This window comes from Bos grunniens, chromosome 27 (assembly GCF_055505025.1).
Source record: "Bos grunniens cultivar Pamir isolate PY7600 chromosome 27, Bosgru_T2T1.0, whole genome shotgun sequence".
NCBI classification, from domain to species: Eukaryota; Metazoa; Chordata; class Mammalia; order Artiodactyla; family Bovidae; genus Bos; species Bos grunniens.
In genome coordinates, this window is record NC_141191.1 from 2,516,661 (window position 1) to 2,532,712 (window position 16,052).

Consider the following 16,052-nt stretch of genomic DNA (forward strand, 5'->3'; position numbering starts at 1 on the left):
GTGAGTGCCGTCGGCCCCCAGCCCCACGGCCGCTGATGGGCGTCCCTTTATCTTGGTTCACAGTGACGATGCCGGGGCCCTGGGCCAGAGGGGAGCCCTGAACAGGGTCTCCCCAGATATGCTCCCGCATCCCAGGTACTCATGCTGTTTCTCCGCAGGGATGACGTTGGTGGCGACTGCACCCCCTTCCTCACCCTCTGGACCCCGAGCCCCCGGGGGAAATACCCGCTGGAAAGGCAGCAGGTCCCAGACCCTTGGGGCATCCATGGCGCTCTCCCTGCAGATCTGCAGAGATGGCTCAGCTGCTGGAAACCTCGCTGGAGCAAAGACTCGGGCTATTTCCATGAAACTGTGACAAAAAAAAAGCTAGTGACGGTGGCACTTCTGTAGCTGCCCAGGCTCTGAGGCGGAGTCCTGGCCGCTCTGTGGGCCCACCCCGTGCCCTGCCTGGCTTTCCAGGCGGCCGCTTCCATCACACGTGCTGGCTTTTGTTGGAAACCACAGCCCTAAACTGGAGAAGGACAGTGATAATTCCCAGGGCCCGGCAGCCCAGACCGGTGTTACCTCCTGCTGCTCGTCCGCCGGGGGTGGGGGGGCTTGTGAGAAGGCCAGGCTTGTCTGCTGTCCCTGGGTCAGTCGTGGGCCAAGCGGGCTCCACGCTGTCCCCGAAAGCACTGTCTGCAAACCCAGTGGGCAGCCAGGAGGCAGCAGGCGCCGGCCCGAGGCTGCGGGGAGGCCAGAGAAGGTGGGAGGAGACCCGGCTCTCGTCTGCCCAGCGTCGGGGAGTGAGCTTCCCAGGGTGATGCCTGCACGGAGCAGAGCATGGACACGGGCACCCAGGCCCCCAAACCCAGAGGCAGGTCCTGTGTGCGTGAGCTTCCTGAACAGTCTCCTTCTCAGGAAGGTGGTTTTCCCGCCAATGCTGGTTTTGGAGTGTCGTGATCTTCTGAATTCCATACACGCCAGGGTGCCGGGGCTGGTCCCAGTGCCAGCTGTGCCCCGGGGACAAGCCCCGGGCGTCCTCTCATCCACAGTTGGAAGACTAGGATGGCTGCGTGGTGCATCTCAGTGTCCTGGGAGCTCAGCAGGTGAACGGTGGTTGTTCTGTAGGATCAGGCTCCAGAGCAAGACAGACACTGGCGTGTTCTTTTGTCTTGTCCCGTGTTAGCAGTGGAAATCACTTAGACTCTGTATTATGCATTTTAAGTAGGACAAATAGCATTAATGAGATTTGTACAGTGTGGTTTAAGATGAGTAAACGACGCAATAGAGAAACCCAAGGAATCTGTAACACTCGGAAAACCCTGAGATCTGGTGCGCCTGTGCGTCGGGCTTCTCTGAATTAGCCCGGCCGTGGGCCAGTGGTGTCTGCTCGATGGACGACGGGGCTAGGGTCCCACAGAGTGGTGTGCGGGCGCTGCTCTGCCCTGATGCCAGCCCCAGGGCCTGCGCGGGTCCTCAGATTGCTCTGGACTCGGCTGCTTTGCACTGGGAGAGGGAGGCAGTGTCTCCACCCCTGACTGTGGTGAGGGTGTGAAGACAGCAGCGCCTATCGCCCCAGGAGCCCTGAGAACATCAGGTTCTTCTTTCCTCGATTCCTCCCAGGCATTTTTGAATTTCCTCTTGGGAAATGATATATCAGCTGATGTCACCCCCTTCTGTGTTCTCCTGACTGCAAGTCCTCCTGGCCTTCCTCCTGTTTCCTCCTTGTAGCTTCCTGGGCCTCCATGTGCATGTGTGTGTGTATGCACACACCTCTGTGTGCACATGTGCGAGCACACGAATATATAATGTGCACACCTCTTTGGGCATGTGTGCAATCACACATATATGTATGTGCACACACCTCTGTGCATGTGTGAGCACATGTGTATGCGTGTACACACACACCTCTGTGCACACGTGCGAGCACACGTGTATGTGATGTGTGCACACACCTCTGTGTGCATGCAGTAAGCACACGTATATGTATGTGTGTACATTTGTGTGTGCACATGTGCGAGCACACATGTATGTAATGTTTCCACACACCTCTGCGCACGTGTGTGAGCACACATATATGTATGTGCACACACCTCTGTGCCCGTATGTGAGCACGTCTATGTACGTAGGCACACATCTGTGTGTGCATGCATGCAAACACTCCTGTATGTATGTTTGCACATACCTGTGCATACGTGTGCAATCACACGAGTATGTATGTGCACACCTTCGCATGTGTGAGCACATGTGTATGTATGTGTGCACACACCTCTGTGATGTGTGCTTCCCTGCTGTGACTTTGCAGAGCAGGACATGGCAGGTGTGGGCTGAGGGTCTGCTGACTTTATATGGAAGCAGTGGTGTTGCATTCACTGTCGGAAGCCGGTGTCTGCTGGTGAGGGTGAAAGGCTCAGGTTGTCCGCTACTGTCCCAGCTCCCCCAGGCCTCGAGCCCCCTGACCCTTGTGGTCTGCGCATGTTGTCATGATGGTTTGGAGACCGTAGTCGGTCCCTCTTCCAGAGGGTGTCTCTAAGTGTTGTGTGGTGTCTGTGGGGGCCTTCCCTGGCACTCATCTGGGACCCCGAGAACCAGGAAGTCACGTCTGTTAAGTTTATCTTCCCATAATGGTTCTGGTGGAGCCCAGGCAGGTGTCTGGGGGTATCAACGCCGTAAACAGTGTCCTTGGTTCACAGGATGCCTCCTTGGGAGCGTGGGACCAGACCTCCCGTGGCCTGCGTGGTGTGGCACGCATCTCAGACCACTTGTGAGGAAATAGGAAGGCAGGAAATAGAAAGGATGAAGCAGGACCTGGGATCCAGCCCAGGCCTGCGGGTTCACCGACGCGCTCGCTCCAAAGGGCTTGAGAAAACGGCTAGCCTCCTCCTCAGTCCTCAGAAACTAACCCTTCACCCCAAACTGGTAAAGATTTAGTTGAAGGAAGAAGAAAAATGCTTGGGCTTTCGCGTCCATTTCCCCCTCAGCACACGTGTGAGGTTCAGCAGGGACTTGGCATCCCGAGCAGGGAGGGATCCAGCCAGTGCCTCGTGCGTGCGGTTCCAGGTGCCGTCAAGACACCGGGAGTCTCTTCTCCGCCTCGCTTTGCCCTGAGTGTTATTCCCGGGAGGTTACGGTCCTCACTGCAGCCACCAATGAACACCCACTTTTTCCTCCCCTCAGGCTGTCCGTGGGCACCCAGTGGCACCAGGGCCACCGCCGCCCGGCCCTGACAGCCGAGCCTCCTCCTGCGGCCCTGCACGCCCCAAAGCCCAGAGCACGGTGGCCGTGGCAGCATGGATCAGCCGGGCCCGCCAGCTCCTGCCCGAGAAGGTAACGGGCTGCGCGTGGGCGGCGGGCAGGTGGGTGGGCACGTGTGGGCTCTCTTCCAGGCATGGTCCACCTTGGGGGGGTTCCCTCGGGAGCCTGGAAGGTCGTGCAGACATAGGGCGCCGGGCGTGCAGGCTGCTAACCCACACCATCTCCTGCGGCTGGTGGCTGTTTCCTGGCTGGCCACTAGGGCTAAGACCAGGGTTGAAGCATGTTGGTGCCACATTTAGCATGATAGTACTCTAATCCTTACATGACTTTCTGGGTAATTAACATCTGTAACAGTTAGCAATGGGGCTAATAGACTGGCTGTGCCGCATGGCATGCGGGGTCTAGTTCCCTGACCGGGGATCAGACCTCCACGTCCTGCATGGGCAGCGTGGAGTCTGAGCCACTGGGCCACCAGGGAAGTCCCCTTCTGAATGATTCAGCGATACTTTAGCTATGATTTGCCCCGTTATGAAAGTGAAATTGTCCTCCTAAAAATTCCCTTGAATGTGAAGAGGGAGCTAAAAAATCATCGAGGTCGTGCTTCCCTCACCACTACGACACCTGTATTTTGATCAGGTTTCTGTCTTTTCATTCGTATTTCTTTTCTACATGATAGTAACTGTTGAATATCCATTGTTAAAACCGTTGACTGTACATTTTTACATTATTCTTAAGACTTTATTATTTTCCATGTCAGTCCGAGGCTCTCACAGCTGTCGTTTCCAGTGGCGGCATAGCGTTCTGTACGTAGTGTCCTTATGTGTTCAGGTGGGAAAGCTCCATCCATGTCCAGCCTGCCATCAGGGACCTGGGCCTTTTCTAGAAGCTTCCTAGGCACCAAGTCAAATCGTCTGGATGCAGCAGGATTTGGGAAGAAGTGGTGCGGCAGAGAAGTGTGTGGCTTTGAGGGTTTCCCAAACAGCTGCTCAGGTTTGAACGTCATCCTCAGGACACACGAGCTGATGACTAAGAACATGTGTGCGTCTCTCCTGGCATCAGTTTGCCTCATCCTTGGGATGACAGAACTGGAGTAGCCCTGACCTCAGGAGGTAACATTCCTAAAACTCTTAGAGGTGGGGCCCCTAGAGGCGCTCAGAGAATCAAGTTAGAAGATGCAAGTCCCAGATGCAAACACCATTACAAGGTGGTCCAGGGGGTCTCAGGATGCAGATCTCAACATTTAATGATTGTAAATGCTTCTGAACTGTGGTGCTGCAGAAGACTTTGAGAGTCCCTTGGACAGCAAGATCAAACCAGTCCATCCTAACAGAGATCAACCCTGAATACGCATTGGAAGGACTGATGCTGAACCTGAAGCTCCAGTACTCTGGCCAGCTGATGCGAAGAGCTGACTTAATAGAAAAAACCCTGATGCTGGGAAAGATAGAAGGCAGGAGAAGAAGGGGCCGACAGAGGATGAGATGGTTGGATGGCATCACTGACTCAGGGGACATGAATTTGAGCAAACCCCAGGAGATAGTAAAGGATAGGGAAGCCTGGCATGCTGCAGTCCATGGGGTCACACAGAGTTGGACACAACTTAGGGACTGAACAGCAACAATAAGCCACCAGAAACTAAAACCTTTCTGTAATTAGTAACAAAAAAAAGTGAGTCCTGGCAGGGAAAGGAAGTCATCAGTGGCACCATATCCATGCTGATTCAGGACAGTCCTCGTCCACTGCCTGGTGATGTGCAGTGAGCTCACGCAGAGGCAAGGACAGCGGGCAGCGTCCAGCGGGGGAGGGGCCTGGCCTTCAGAGGGGGGGCTTTGTTCTGCAGACCCTACTGCCCCCAGGGACCTGCTCCCAGCTGTGACACGCAGAGCCTGGAGGTGGCGGGGGGCCCGCTATGAATAGCCCCTTGTTGGTTGGTCTGTTTGCAGCCTGGTCCTTCTTAAAGCTCTTCTTCTTCATAACAGTAAAAGGAATTAAAAACAAATAGCCTTCATCTGAAACAGGAGAAACATCATATGTTGGGTTAAGCTTGCAGATTTAATCAGCTGTGGTCTGAGAACCCAGGAACAATATATATAGCTTTGATCTCTGGCCTTAAAAATGAGTATTCTTTTAGTCTTTTCTCTTAATGTGTTAATTTGTAACAAGTCTTTAAAAACCATTAATGGGTCAGCGGTGCTGGGGTTATCTCCTCAGAGGATGGACAGCCTACCTGGCTTCCTCCCTGCCAGCCAGCACTCCCGACTCCAGGCCTCCGTCACTGTGTGGGCTGACTGCGGCATTCATTCGGTCCTCGTCTGCCAGGAGCTGTGGGCAGCTGGGATAGGCTGGGCCTGACAGAGTTCTCCTTCCCATCTCTCTCTGCAGCTGCCTGCCTGCCTCCTTGCCTTTTTTTTTTTGCTAAATCATTAAGTATTCAGTTTATTCACTGAAATAAACTGGTGAACACATCTTAGAGCAAGAAGTCTCTTCAAGAGAAAAATAAAATTTTCCAGAACATTTTCCAAGTATAGTTGTCATCATTTCCTTAAATCCACACTTGCCAAATGAATGTGACAGGGACATAATGCCAATTAAATACCCTGACAAAAGCGATGTTTCAACTTAGCGATGTCACGGGTCATGCTGGGCAGTGTGGAGGTTCATGACGGTGCGAGTCAGAACCACGGGCTGGCCTTTCGTCAGCCTTCTCCTTTGGGGTTACACCATGCAGCCCCTGGACTTCGAGAATTAGGTGAAGCACACCTAAAATCAAATTGATGAAAACTGTTACAAAGAGAAGAGTTTTATAATTTATTGAACTACATGGGCGCTAAGATAACCTGGGAGGGGTCAGAACAAAACATGATCTGTGGGACCTGAGACACAGGGTCTCCCGGGACCACCGTCACTCATTTCTTTTTAGAACAACGTATTTTTAAGTACAATTTATTTAGTATTTTTATACTTAATGTATAGAAAACTCAGGTAGACACAGATGGTTTTAATGGCATTTCACATTTTAATTCCAGCATATACTATTTTTTCTTTTTTCTTAAAAATTTTTAGAGGTCTTCTAGTGATCTGAGGTTACAGCAGATACAGTGAGTGTTCTGGTCCTTTAGATTCAGCTGATTTTTTTTTTCCTTTTAAAAGTCTGCGTGAGGGATCTTATTGTTTGTAAGAGTCATGTAAAAACTCTTGTATCAGCAAATCTTTGCATCTCCTCTCTTTCCCTCCAAAAGAGCATAACCCAGCTGACACAGGTAACTCACAGCTTTACCCTGAAGATGGTATGCGCAGCTGCCAGAATGCACAGAACAGGTGAAGTCATTGCACTGATTGCATAGGAACCGCTGAAGTGAACTTGATCCTTGCCTGGTGGCTTATTTAGTGTTACTCCAAGTTGATTTTTACTCGTGCGGTTCTAAGACCAGAGTGTAAAACGTAGCAAGGGCTTTTTCTCTTCCTTTCTGTCTCTCCTGCTTTTTCTTCCCAGCCTGTGAGTTGAGGTTCCTTCCAAGAGGAAACACAGATGTATGCCCCAAGCCTCGTGGCACCGACTTTTCCCAGTAGAAAGGTGGGGGCCTGGAGGGGGCGGGGAGCGCTATCACACCTCTGGTGCCCACCTGGGTGCCCACTGCTGGCTGACTGCCTGTCGTGTGTTCAGGAGAGAGGAAGTCGTTCTCCTGGTAATAAACACTAACAGTGTGATTTGCGTGACCTTCAACTTCAGAGAATGAAGTCAAGTATGACACTAATAACAACGAGGAGGAGGAGGAGGGGGAACAGCTCGATCTGGACAGCGGAGACGAAGCTCCAGAGGCCGACAGGCAGGCTCCGGGCTCTGCCGAGGCAGGGGACGCTGGGGCAGACGCTCCTGCCACCACTGCCACTGCCGCCACCGCGGGACCCTGTGCATCCTCCGGCCACCACCCAGGGACCAGCCAGCCCACCTGCGGGTTAGACCGTCCAGGGGAAGGTAGGGTCCAGGAGCCCAAAATCTATCATATGTCTGTGATGTACTGTGGACAGAAATGACTTGATTCAAGTTTGGCCAAGATTTCTCTTCTTTGTTCTGTTTTCTGTGGTTTTCAATCTTGTCCATGTTTTTTTCTGTTTATGTTCTGGAAGAAACAGGTATGTTTTTTCCTAATAAAAATGGCCTCATCATAGTCTGTCACTATCTTACATGAAACGTTATTTCAAAATAATTCTATTTGATATGAAATGTACAAGTTTAATTTGTGTTTTAAAGTTTGGAGGTGGAGTTGGTCACTTTTATTCAGTCCAATGGTCTGGTTGGTACCTTCACCAGCTCTCCATGTGGTTAATGATGCCCCACTTCTGGCAGCTTCTAACCTACTCGTCTCAGTGGAGGAGCTGCCCTGGGCTCAGCCAGGCTGTGTGCCCCTGGTTCCCAAGGTCACGCTCACCCCTCGGATGCCCCAAAGCACCGTGCTCCCAGGCCTGGGGTCTCCCGGGCCAGCAGGGCGTGTCAGCCAAGTCTTGCACAGCCGGGCGTGTCTGCCACAGTCTCCTTTCATCCTCAGGATGTGAAAAAGGACCTGGAGTGGAACCACTGAAACCCGGGGTCCCGTCAAGAGTCAACCCCTACTCCGTCATTGACATCACGCCCCTCCAGGAAGACCAGCCGCCACCCCCAGACCCGGATGCCGAGGGGGAGGGTGGGGGCCTGCACGTGCCCAGTGGGTACTTGGTGCCAGTGCCCTGCGGTTATGCCGTGCCCTCCAGCCTGCCACTGCTGCTGCCAGCCTACACCAGCCCCGTGCTGCCTGCCCCACCCGCCGACCCCGAAGGTAGGGGGCCCTGAGACTGTGCCCCGGCTGCTCAGTGGGGACCGGTCAAGGAGAGGCTCGGAGTGTTGTCTGCAGTGTCGTGGAGCAGCCTGGGCTCTGTCCCCACCCCTGGCCTCCTTCCCCAGATGCCCCCACGCCTTGTGCCTGTGGGCGGCACTGTCCACGTCGTGTGTCTCTGTGCCCTCGTGTCATCCCTTCATGGGTGACAGGCTGTCTGCCATCAGACTGTCCAGCTGGAGCCCCAGTTCATGGCTGGGGGGAGGGATCCGGGAGTGCAGGTTGGTGTCCAGGAGAATCAGGAGGCTCCTTGAGAAGCGGCGGCATGGTGGGCAGGTGCAGGGAGACTGAGCCCGCGCCTGTGACAGGGCCACTGGGGGCCCGGGTCCCCACGGGTCCCAGGTCTGTGAGGCTGTCAGAGGCACAGCGGCACCTCTGCTTAGCGGGAAGGAGCTGGCAGGTAGCTTCGAGGATGTGGCTCATGAAGCCGGTGTCAATCATCTCTACAGACCCGCCCTGGCTGTGTTGCTTCAGCCTCAGCTGGTTGTGCAGAGCTTGGGTTTTCAGGTTTAAAAGGAGACTGTGTGTCTGCCTCAGAGTTGCATGTTGAGACCTGGCCCCCAAGGTGATGGTGTCAGGAGGTGATGAGGTTCTGAGGGTGCAGCCCTGCGCGTAGGTTTAGCGCCCGATGACACAGCCCGCTGAGCCCCCAGCTCTCCTCATGGGAGGACATGGCGGGAAGGCGGTCTGTGAGACGGAAGGGGCCTGAGCAGACGCTGGCACCTTGACCTTGGATGTCCAGGCTTCAGGCCGTTGTCCGTGAACCTTCAGGCTGTGGGGTTCTATGGGGGCAGCACCCCGCTGTCCCGGCCGAGGCCCTCGGGCAGCGGCTGCGTCTCCCCCGGCGCCCGCCCGGTCACACGTCTGGGTTCGAGTGCAGCGGGTTCTGTCCAGGATGGGCCGGTGCCGGCGTCTCTGCTGAGCTGTCCCGCTCTCACCGGGTCTGTTTCTTTGTTCCGTGTCAGGACACGCGTGAGGACCGCCCCGGGCTAGACGTCCTGACGGCAGGAGCAGGCCTGGGGGACGGTGGCCTCTCAGACGTGCTGTCAGGACAGACGTGTGAAGTCTGAGGAAAGCGGTTTTTTCCTGCCAAGTTAAGACAGCTGAGGGGAACATGCAGTTTGGTTATCAAATTTCACCAACTTCAGAATCTTTCACGCTTGAGAATCTTTCGAGCTTGTCCTGTGGACACATTTTCAAGTGGATTGTAATTGCAGATTCCCGTGGTGTTAGTTTTCGATTCTGGCTTGATTCGTTTGGGCACCACTTTGTTGCAGGCTGGCTCATGAGGCCTTTGGGTGTCACTCTTTATCAGCATCCTGTTGGAGTACATTTTATCTAAAAGTTGAAGAGTTTAAATCTGCCAGTCGATCCTCTTTACGATAAGATAAGCCTCTCATTGATGAGAAAGGAAAGTACGAAACCATTTAAAGGGTAAAAAGCAAGTTCCTAGACGTGTCTTTCAAGCGTGAACAGTGTGAACTTTCCTCTCCTGGCAGAGACACAGGAAGCGGCAGAAGACAGCCAGCTGAATTCCTTGAGTTCTGAGGATCCAGCGAACAGGTATCTTGCTCGTGTTCCAGGTGTTCTGAGGCCTGGACCTTCCCTGACGTGCCGAGTGCTGTGAATCCGAGCTCACTGCCGAGGCCCCTCCCCACCCCTTGGTCCCTCTGTCCTGTGTTCCCTCTGCCTTCTCACCCGGGGACCCCGAGATCAGATCTTCCTGAACCCCAGGATTCTTTCAGACGTTAATATGACACTTTGTGGATAAAGAGAAACTGGGTTCACGACCAGATAGAGCTGGACAACGTGCTTGACCTTGTTAAGTTTCTCAGGAGTCCCAACGGGGAGAAAGGATTTTTAATTTTGTCTGACCCAGCTTTCATCTGAAATCCTTGAAACTGATTTGATTACGGGTGTTTCTTTCATGCTGCTTGCCTTCACAAATGCTGCCTCATCTGCTTGAAAATCCCAGGAGAATCCCCGCCTCCAGGCAAACTCCTACTCGCCCTCCAAAACTCTAGCTTAAGTGTCTCGTTTCATGAAACCGTCCCCCTCTGTGCTTCCAGAGCCGTGTGCTCACACCTGCACTGTGATTGACTGCTTTGTGCTCTCACCGTTATCTCCTGTGTCCCTTTCTTCTACCAGACTGAATACTTCAAATACAAAGACCAGGTTTTACCACGTTCTAGAGCACCTACCGCCTAGCATGGCAGCGTGCTCGCTGCATGGTAGGTGTGTTTGCTTTTAAGCGACTCTATCGAGTTATAATTCATATACCATACTACATTTCACCTATTTAAAGTGGACCATCCTGTAGTTTTCAGTATATGGCATTATTCATTTTAAAAGTGCAATAAAAATACATACCATAAAGTTTGCCATTTTTAACCATTTTTAAGTGTAAAATCCAGTGGCATTAAATTCATTCACAGAGTCGTACAGCCATCACCACTCTCTGCCTTTGAAACATTTTCATCGTCCTGATCAGAAGCCTCGCCCTTCATGCCATAACCCAGGTGCCCAGTCCCAGCTCCCAAGGCCTCTGTTCTACGTTCTGTGAACTTGCCTGTCCTAGGTGCTCATATGATCTGAATCGTGCGGTGCTTGTCCTTCCGTGTCTGGCTCATTGGCTTGACATCATGTGTCGAGGGTGATCCATACTGCAGTGTGTGTTGGAATCTCCTTCCTGTTGAAGGCCTGGTACCGTTCCATCGTGCACACACACCACATTTTGTTTATCTCCTCCTCTCCTGACGGCCACCTCCCAGCGGCCGTGCTGACGCTGCTGTGGACGTTGCGGCCAGGTGCCTGGCAGGCCCCTGCCCTCACGTCCTCTGGCTGCACACCTAGGAGCGGAGGCGCCGGGTCACACGGTGATCCTGTGTCTAACTTTCTGAGGAAGAGCCAAACTGTTTTCCACCACAGCTGCACCATTCTTCATCCCACCAGACACGTGTGAGGGGTTCTCAACATCCCGATGTTCTTGTGTGTTCTTTAAGTGAGGATCCAGATCAGAAGGAGGACAGCGCCCTGGCCCGCTGGGTCGCGGATCCGGCCAACACAGCCTGGATGGAGAGTGAGTACCACGCCAGGGCCCCAGGGGCCGCGCGTGTTCATCCAGCTCTGCTGCTGTTCTCCTGTCCTGTGTCCGTTCATCTGAAGCCCCGACCACCACTGACTGCAGTTGCTTCCCCGGGCCCCACGAAGCCATGGCTTTGTCTCCCATCAGATCATCTGCTCTCTGCGTCTCAGCACCCCCTCGTCCTGGCTGATGGATTTATTCCAGTACTGATCTTGTCTTTTGTCATAACAGCCAGAGATTTGGGGACAGAGGCACTAACAAGGCATTCTTTCTCGTGATCCCCAGTCAGATGCTTTCTTACGGTACCATTTTGAAGAGGGGTGGTGGGTGTTTAAGCCAGCCCACAGACCAGATGGCGTGGCCTGGCAGACCTTTTATTCCACGTGTGGTGCAGAAAGCAGAACTAATTTTAGCTAGGCTTGTTTTTTAATATTTTTAAAGTAACCTTGCTTTTCTAATTAGCCCTTTTACCATCCACTGGCTCACTAATGTCTGTGTAATTGTCTTATACGATTGACTCACAAGGTACGACCATCTAAACATTATCCTAATTATTAAATTCTCCCCTGGAATGTTTCATTTCTGTTTTAATTATGACATTGTCAAAACAAAGAACTCTGCAAACGTAGATGCTTCTGCGAGCGGCTATTAAATATGGATCATTACAGGATTAAATTATCATCTCGCTGTCCTCAAGCAATTTTATTTACAAAGTAGAATCTGTCTGACTTTTTCTCCCATGACTCATTTTCATTAGTGGAATAACTGTATTCGAACGTGAGGTCTGTACACCAGTAGCCGCTCACGTGCTCTAATAGGGGTGGAAATACTGTGGCCGCAGTTGAAACATATTATTTCGGGACAGCAAGCGTCTCTGACTTGGGCTTTGACAGCAACCCAAGAATACGCCGGGCCGTGGCCGTGCGTTCACCCCGGGAACGTGGGAAGGGACAGTGGCTGCATGTCAGAGGAGAGGGAGGCTGTATTTACCTGGTTTTGTCTCCTGTTGCTTAGTAACCATCACTTTTGTGGGTTCCTGGATGGAGCGCACTGTAATTTCGTCGGGCTACCTGCAGAGCATGGAGCTCTCACAAATACGTACATGAGTTTCAAACTCTGTTCTCCTGTGGGACCCCTGAGTCAGGCACATGGAACGTCAACCGTGGAGGATCCCTACTTTTTTAAAAAAAGAAACACCTTAAACAATTTCCTAGGCTACTAGTGGTTCATGTAGTACAGCTTTAGAGGTTTTTGTCCTAAAAGTTGCACATCTTCATACATGCACGTGGCTGCCTTTCATCTGCAGTCGCGGGAAACGAGATGACGCTGTCAGCCGAGTCCTACTCAGAGCAGCAGTGAATCTATCCCTCTGTTTCTGAGACCACACGCCACCTTTGTGTGTTTTGCCCGTCAGAAAACATTAATTGCAGTAACTTAAAAATGCTTATAAAGATGTGTAATTGAACGCAAAACAAACGAAAAAAAGGAATACTTTGACCAGGAGGCCATAAACCTCTTCCTGGAGATGTTTCACAGCCGCTCCATGTAGAGCCGTCGTTCCTTCCCCAGGAAGTGTTCCGCCCTAAGAACAATGCCTGCGCTCCGGTGAGGCCCCGTCAGTTACCATCCCCGTAAAACAAGCTTCCGAGTGGCTGAAGCCTCGCCGGAGGCTGTGGGCCCCGCGAGTGCAGACTGCTCTCTCTGGGTCTGGGTCAGTTTTAAAGTCTCCTTTCCTTTCCTTCCAGATCCGGAAGAAGCCATTTATGACGACGTGCCAAGAGAAAATTCAGACTCTGAGCCAGGTTTGGTTTCGTCTGGAACTGAGTTTAACGGGTTGCAGTTTAGATGGAAGCGGGCAGGCGAAGCCCCTAGGCGCACAGCCCCTGCGCGTCTGTGGTCACGTTTTGTAAGGTTTCAGTGTCTTGTTGATGCCGTGGGGTAGAACGCTGTGTGTGCACACCTGTGCGCGTGTTCACACCCGACCCTGGAGGTTGGATGACTATCTCGATTACCTAAAAGAAGCAGGAGGAGTTAAAGATGTGAAAATACAAATGGAAAGATAAGGCGTGGAGGCCGGGAGGTAGCAGGTGACACACAGGAGGTCATGGAAGAAGGGATTAGTAAGAATTTTCCAGGATTACAGACGTAAGCTCCCAGATTATACAAATACAGAGCCAAAGCAGGCTCACGTGTGAATGCACACAGAGGCACCTACAGCTGAGCCGGCTGAGCACAGCCCCACCATGACCCACCTAACAGCAGCGGGAGAGGAGCCGCCGCCACCCGGGAGGAGCCGCAGTTCGGGAAGAACAGCATACTTCCTGACAGGCAGATAATGTTCCCAAACTGCTAAAGAAAATGCAGTGTTCTGACCCAGATTTCCACATCCGGCCAGAGTATTGTCCTTTTAGAGAGACACAGGCAGCATCAGACACAGGTTGGGGAGCTGGACCGCCTGTAGAGCCCGGAGGAACGGTCCGTGTTGCATTTCATGGGAAAGGGGTGCTGAACCCACAGAAGGCAGCAGAGAGCTGTGACGGGTGAGTGGACCGCCTCTGACCCTCGGAGGTTGTTAGCTCAGACTTAGAGCCCCTGCACTCAGAAAGCCTGATGCCGAACGACCCAGATGAAAGGTCAGGCCTTCACGCCCAGCAAGCAAGCTGAAGCCCATCCTAGCCCTGGAGGTGTGTCTCCAGAGTTCAGGTGTCTTCCAACATTGGCTGGTTCAGTGTCATTTCCCAGGGGACCAGGTGAATGACAGAAATCATATGCTTAGAAGGCAGTTGGTGCCATGCAGTGGCCTTCTGGTGTTAAAACTCCTGACAGAACCTTCCCAGCCTCATGGAGGACATATTCTTAAAATTGACAGCAAACTTCATATTTAAAAGCATGGACTCATTTATTCATCCCAAAAGTGTTCTGGAGGCGACCAGGTCCCCGGAGCTGCTACAGCCTCAGCTAACAGAGGCTGCCTCCCAAGACCCAGCAGGACGGGAGACCCTCTAGCCTCTTTATAAACAAACCTACTGGATCTTTACAGTAAGTGTGCTCCTGGGTAGTATTTAAGTACCTGCTACAAGCAACATGGGGACTAAAGGCTAGTTTCTGTAAAGCCAGGTTTGAACTGCATTTTGGGATAATTGATCCTCCCTGGTAGGGCTCTCCCGGCACAAACAGGATGATCTGGGGTCTCAAAAACCAAACTCTAACGGCAGGTGGGCCAGTAGTGCCCCTGCTGGAGATGTCGGCCGTTCTGTTAGGCCAGGTGCCCCTGTGCGGGCAGCGCCTTTGTCGTGATCTGGAGGCGTGAACAGACATGCTCATCACTAATTTTGAAATGACTGATATGATAAAGACGTTTAAATGCAGTAACAGTTTATGGGCTTCCCCAGTTGTTCAGCGGTAAAGAATCTGCCTGCAAAGCAGGAGACCCAGGTTCGATCCCTGGTTCAGAAAGAGTCCTTTAGAGGAGGGCATGGCTACCAACTCCATTATTCTTGCCTGGAGAATCCCATGGATAGAGGATCCTGGTGGGCTACAGGCGATGGGATTGCAGAATCAGACAGGACTGAAGTGACTGAGCATGCATGCGTGCATGCAACAGGTTATAGGTTTTATGGGCTAATTTTAGCACAAAATTTACAGTTGTAATATACTTTACTTTCGTTCATATTTGATTATCTTTATCATCTATCGGTGATCTGTCAGTCTGTGTAATCTCTTTATATTCCACGTATCTATCTAAAGAATATCTTTCCTTCATCAAAAGTTCTCTACGGGCAAGAAATCATTTGGTATAATCGTGGTGGCTTCTCATAGACCAGTGGTCCTCTGGATGTGGATGGGGCTGGGGGTTTGTCAGAGTTTTGTTGCCCCCACCCATCACTGCCAGGGGTCTCCCCCCGAGGCCCCTCCACTGCTCCTCCAAGCTCTTCCCGGGTGTCTCCTCCCCAGCTCTCAGTGACGCTCTCACACGACAGACATGCACAGAGTAGCCAGGAGTTCTGCATTTTAATTGAGTTCTGCAATTTAATTCTTCATCTGGTGTTTTTGCACTCAGATGAAATGATTTATGACGACGTGGAGAATGGAGATGAAGGCGGCCACAGCTCTTTGGAGTATGGGTGGAGCTCCAGCGAGTTCGAGAGCTACGAGGAGCAGAGCGACTCGGAGAGCAGGAGCGGGGTCCCCCGCTCCTTCCTGCGCGGCGACCACAGGAAGCAGGCAGGTGTCCCGGCTATGTGCTGGGGGACAGCGTGCTCACACGGGCGTGTGGCCAGGACCAGAAGGGGTTGCCTCGTTCACATAGTCTTTACATGATTGTTTTCTAAGATGTTGATGTGTAGTTTGAAGAAAGCATCTGATGTTAGCAAAAGAGAAGAGGCCCTTTATCTCATACAGTACAGTCCTGGCAGGATGAGAGAATGAAATTTACATAAATGGAATCCCTCAACAGGCCCCGAACGAGCTCCATGTCCTGAGCATTCAGGAAGTAAGGAGGCATTCCCTGGCTATCTGTGCTGTGTACACACAGCGCTGCTAGTGCGCAGCCGGCTGCATGGAGAGCCTGGCCGGTGGACACGGCACAGCCCACTGTCCTTTACAGAATGTCGTGGTCCTCGGCGTTCTGAGCACAAACAGGAAGAGGTAAAAATAGAAGGTGTTACAGAGGATGTTACAGGACAAAGGCCCCACCCCGCTGGGCACTCTCCTCCCTCAGTGGGACAGTCCTGAGACCAGGGTCCGGTTTGAAGGAGTGGATTCCGGGCTGACGCCAGGGCCAGCGGGTGTAAGTGGGGACCAGAGCGCTGCTCACTGAGGGGCCTGGTGGCTGGTGGTGACTGGCCGCCCCCACTGCT

The 16,052-nt window shown here is 52.5% G+C and overlaps 1 protein-coding gene across 11 annotated transcripts in view; it reads left to right on the plus strand.

Annotated features, from left to right (window-relative positions):
• The window catches only part of ARHGEF10 (Rho guanine nucleotide exchange factor 10), a 62,044-nt gene that overhangs the window by 8,965 nt on the left and 37,027 nt on the right, over nt 1-16,052 (plus strand). For all 11 annotated transcript variants that reach the window (XR_015156482.1, XR_015156483.1, XR_015156484.1 and 8 more), the window contains exons 2-8: nt 3,160-3,309; nt 6,968-7,213; nt 7,785-8,051; nt 9,608-9,671; nt 11,111-11,187; nt 12,939-12,995; nt 15,254-15,417. Coding sequence is in view for 7 of the 11 variants with exons in the window: in XM_086381013.1 (XP_086237139.1) it covers nt 3,273-3,309; nt 6,968-7,213; nt 7,785-8,051; nt 9,608-9,671; nt 11,111-11,187; nt 12,939-12,995; nt 15,254-15,417 (912 nt within the window). In the remaining 4 variants the exon portion in view is untranslated. The remainder of the gene's footprint in view (nt 1-3,159; nt 3,310-6,967; nt 7,214-7,784; nt 8,052-9,607; nt 9,672-11,110; nt 11,188-12,938; nt 12,996-15,253; nt 15,418-16,052) is intronic.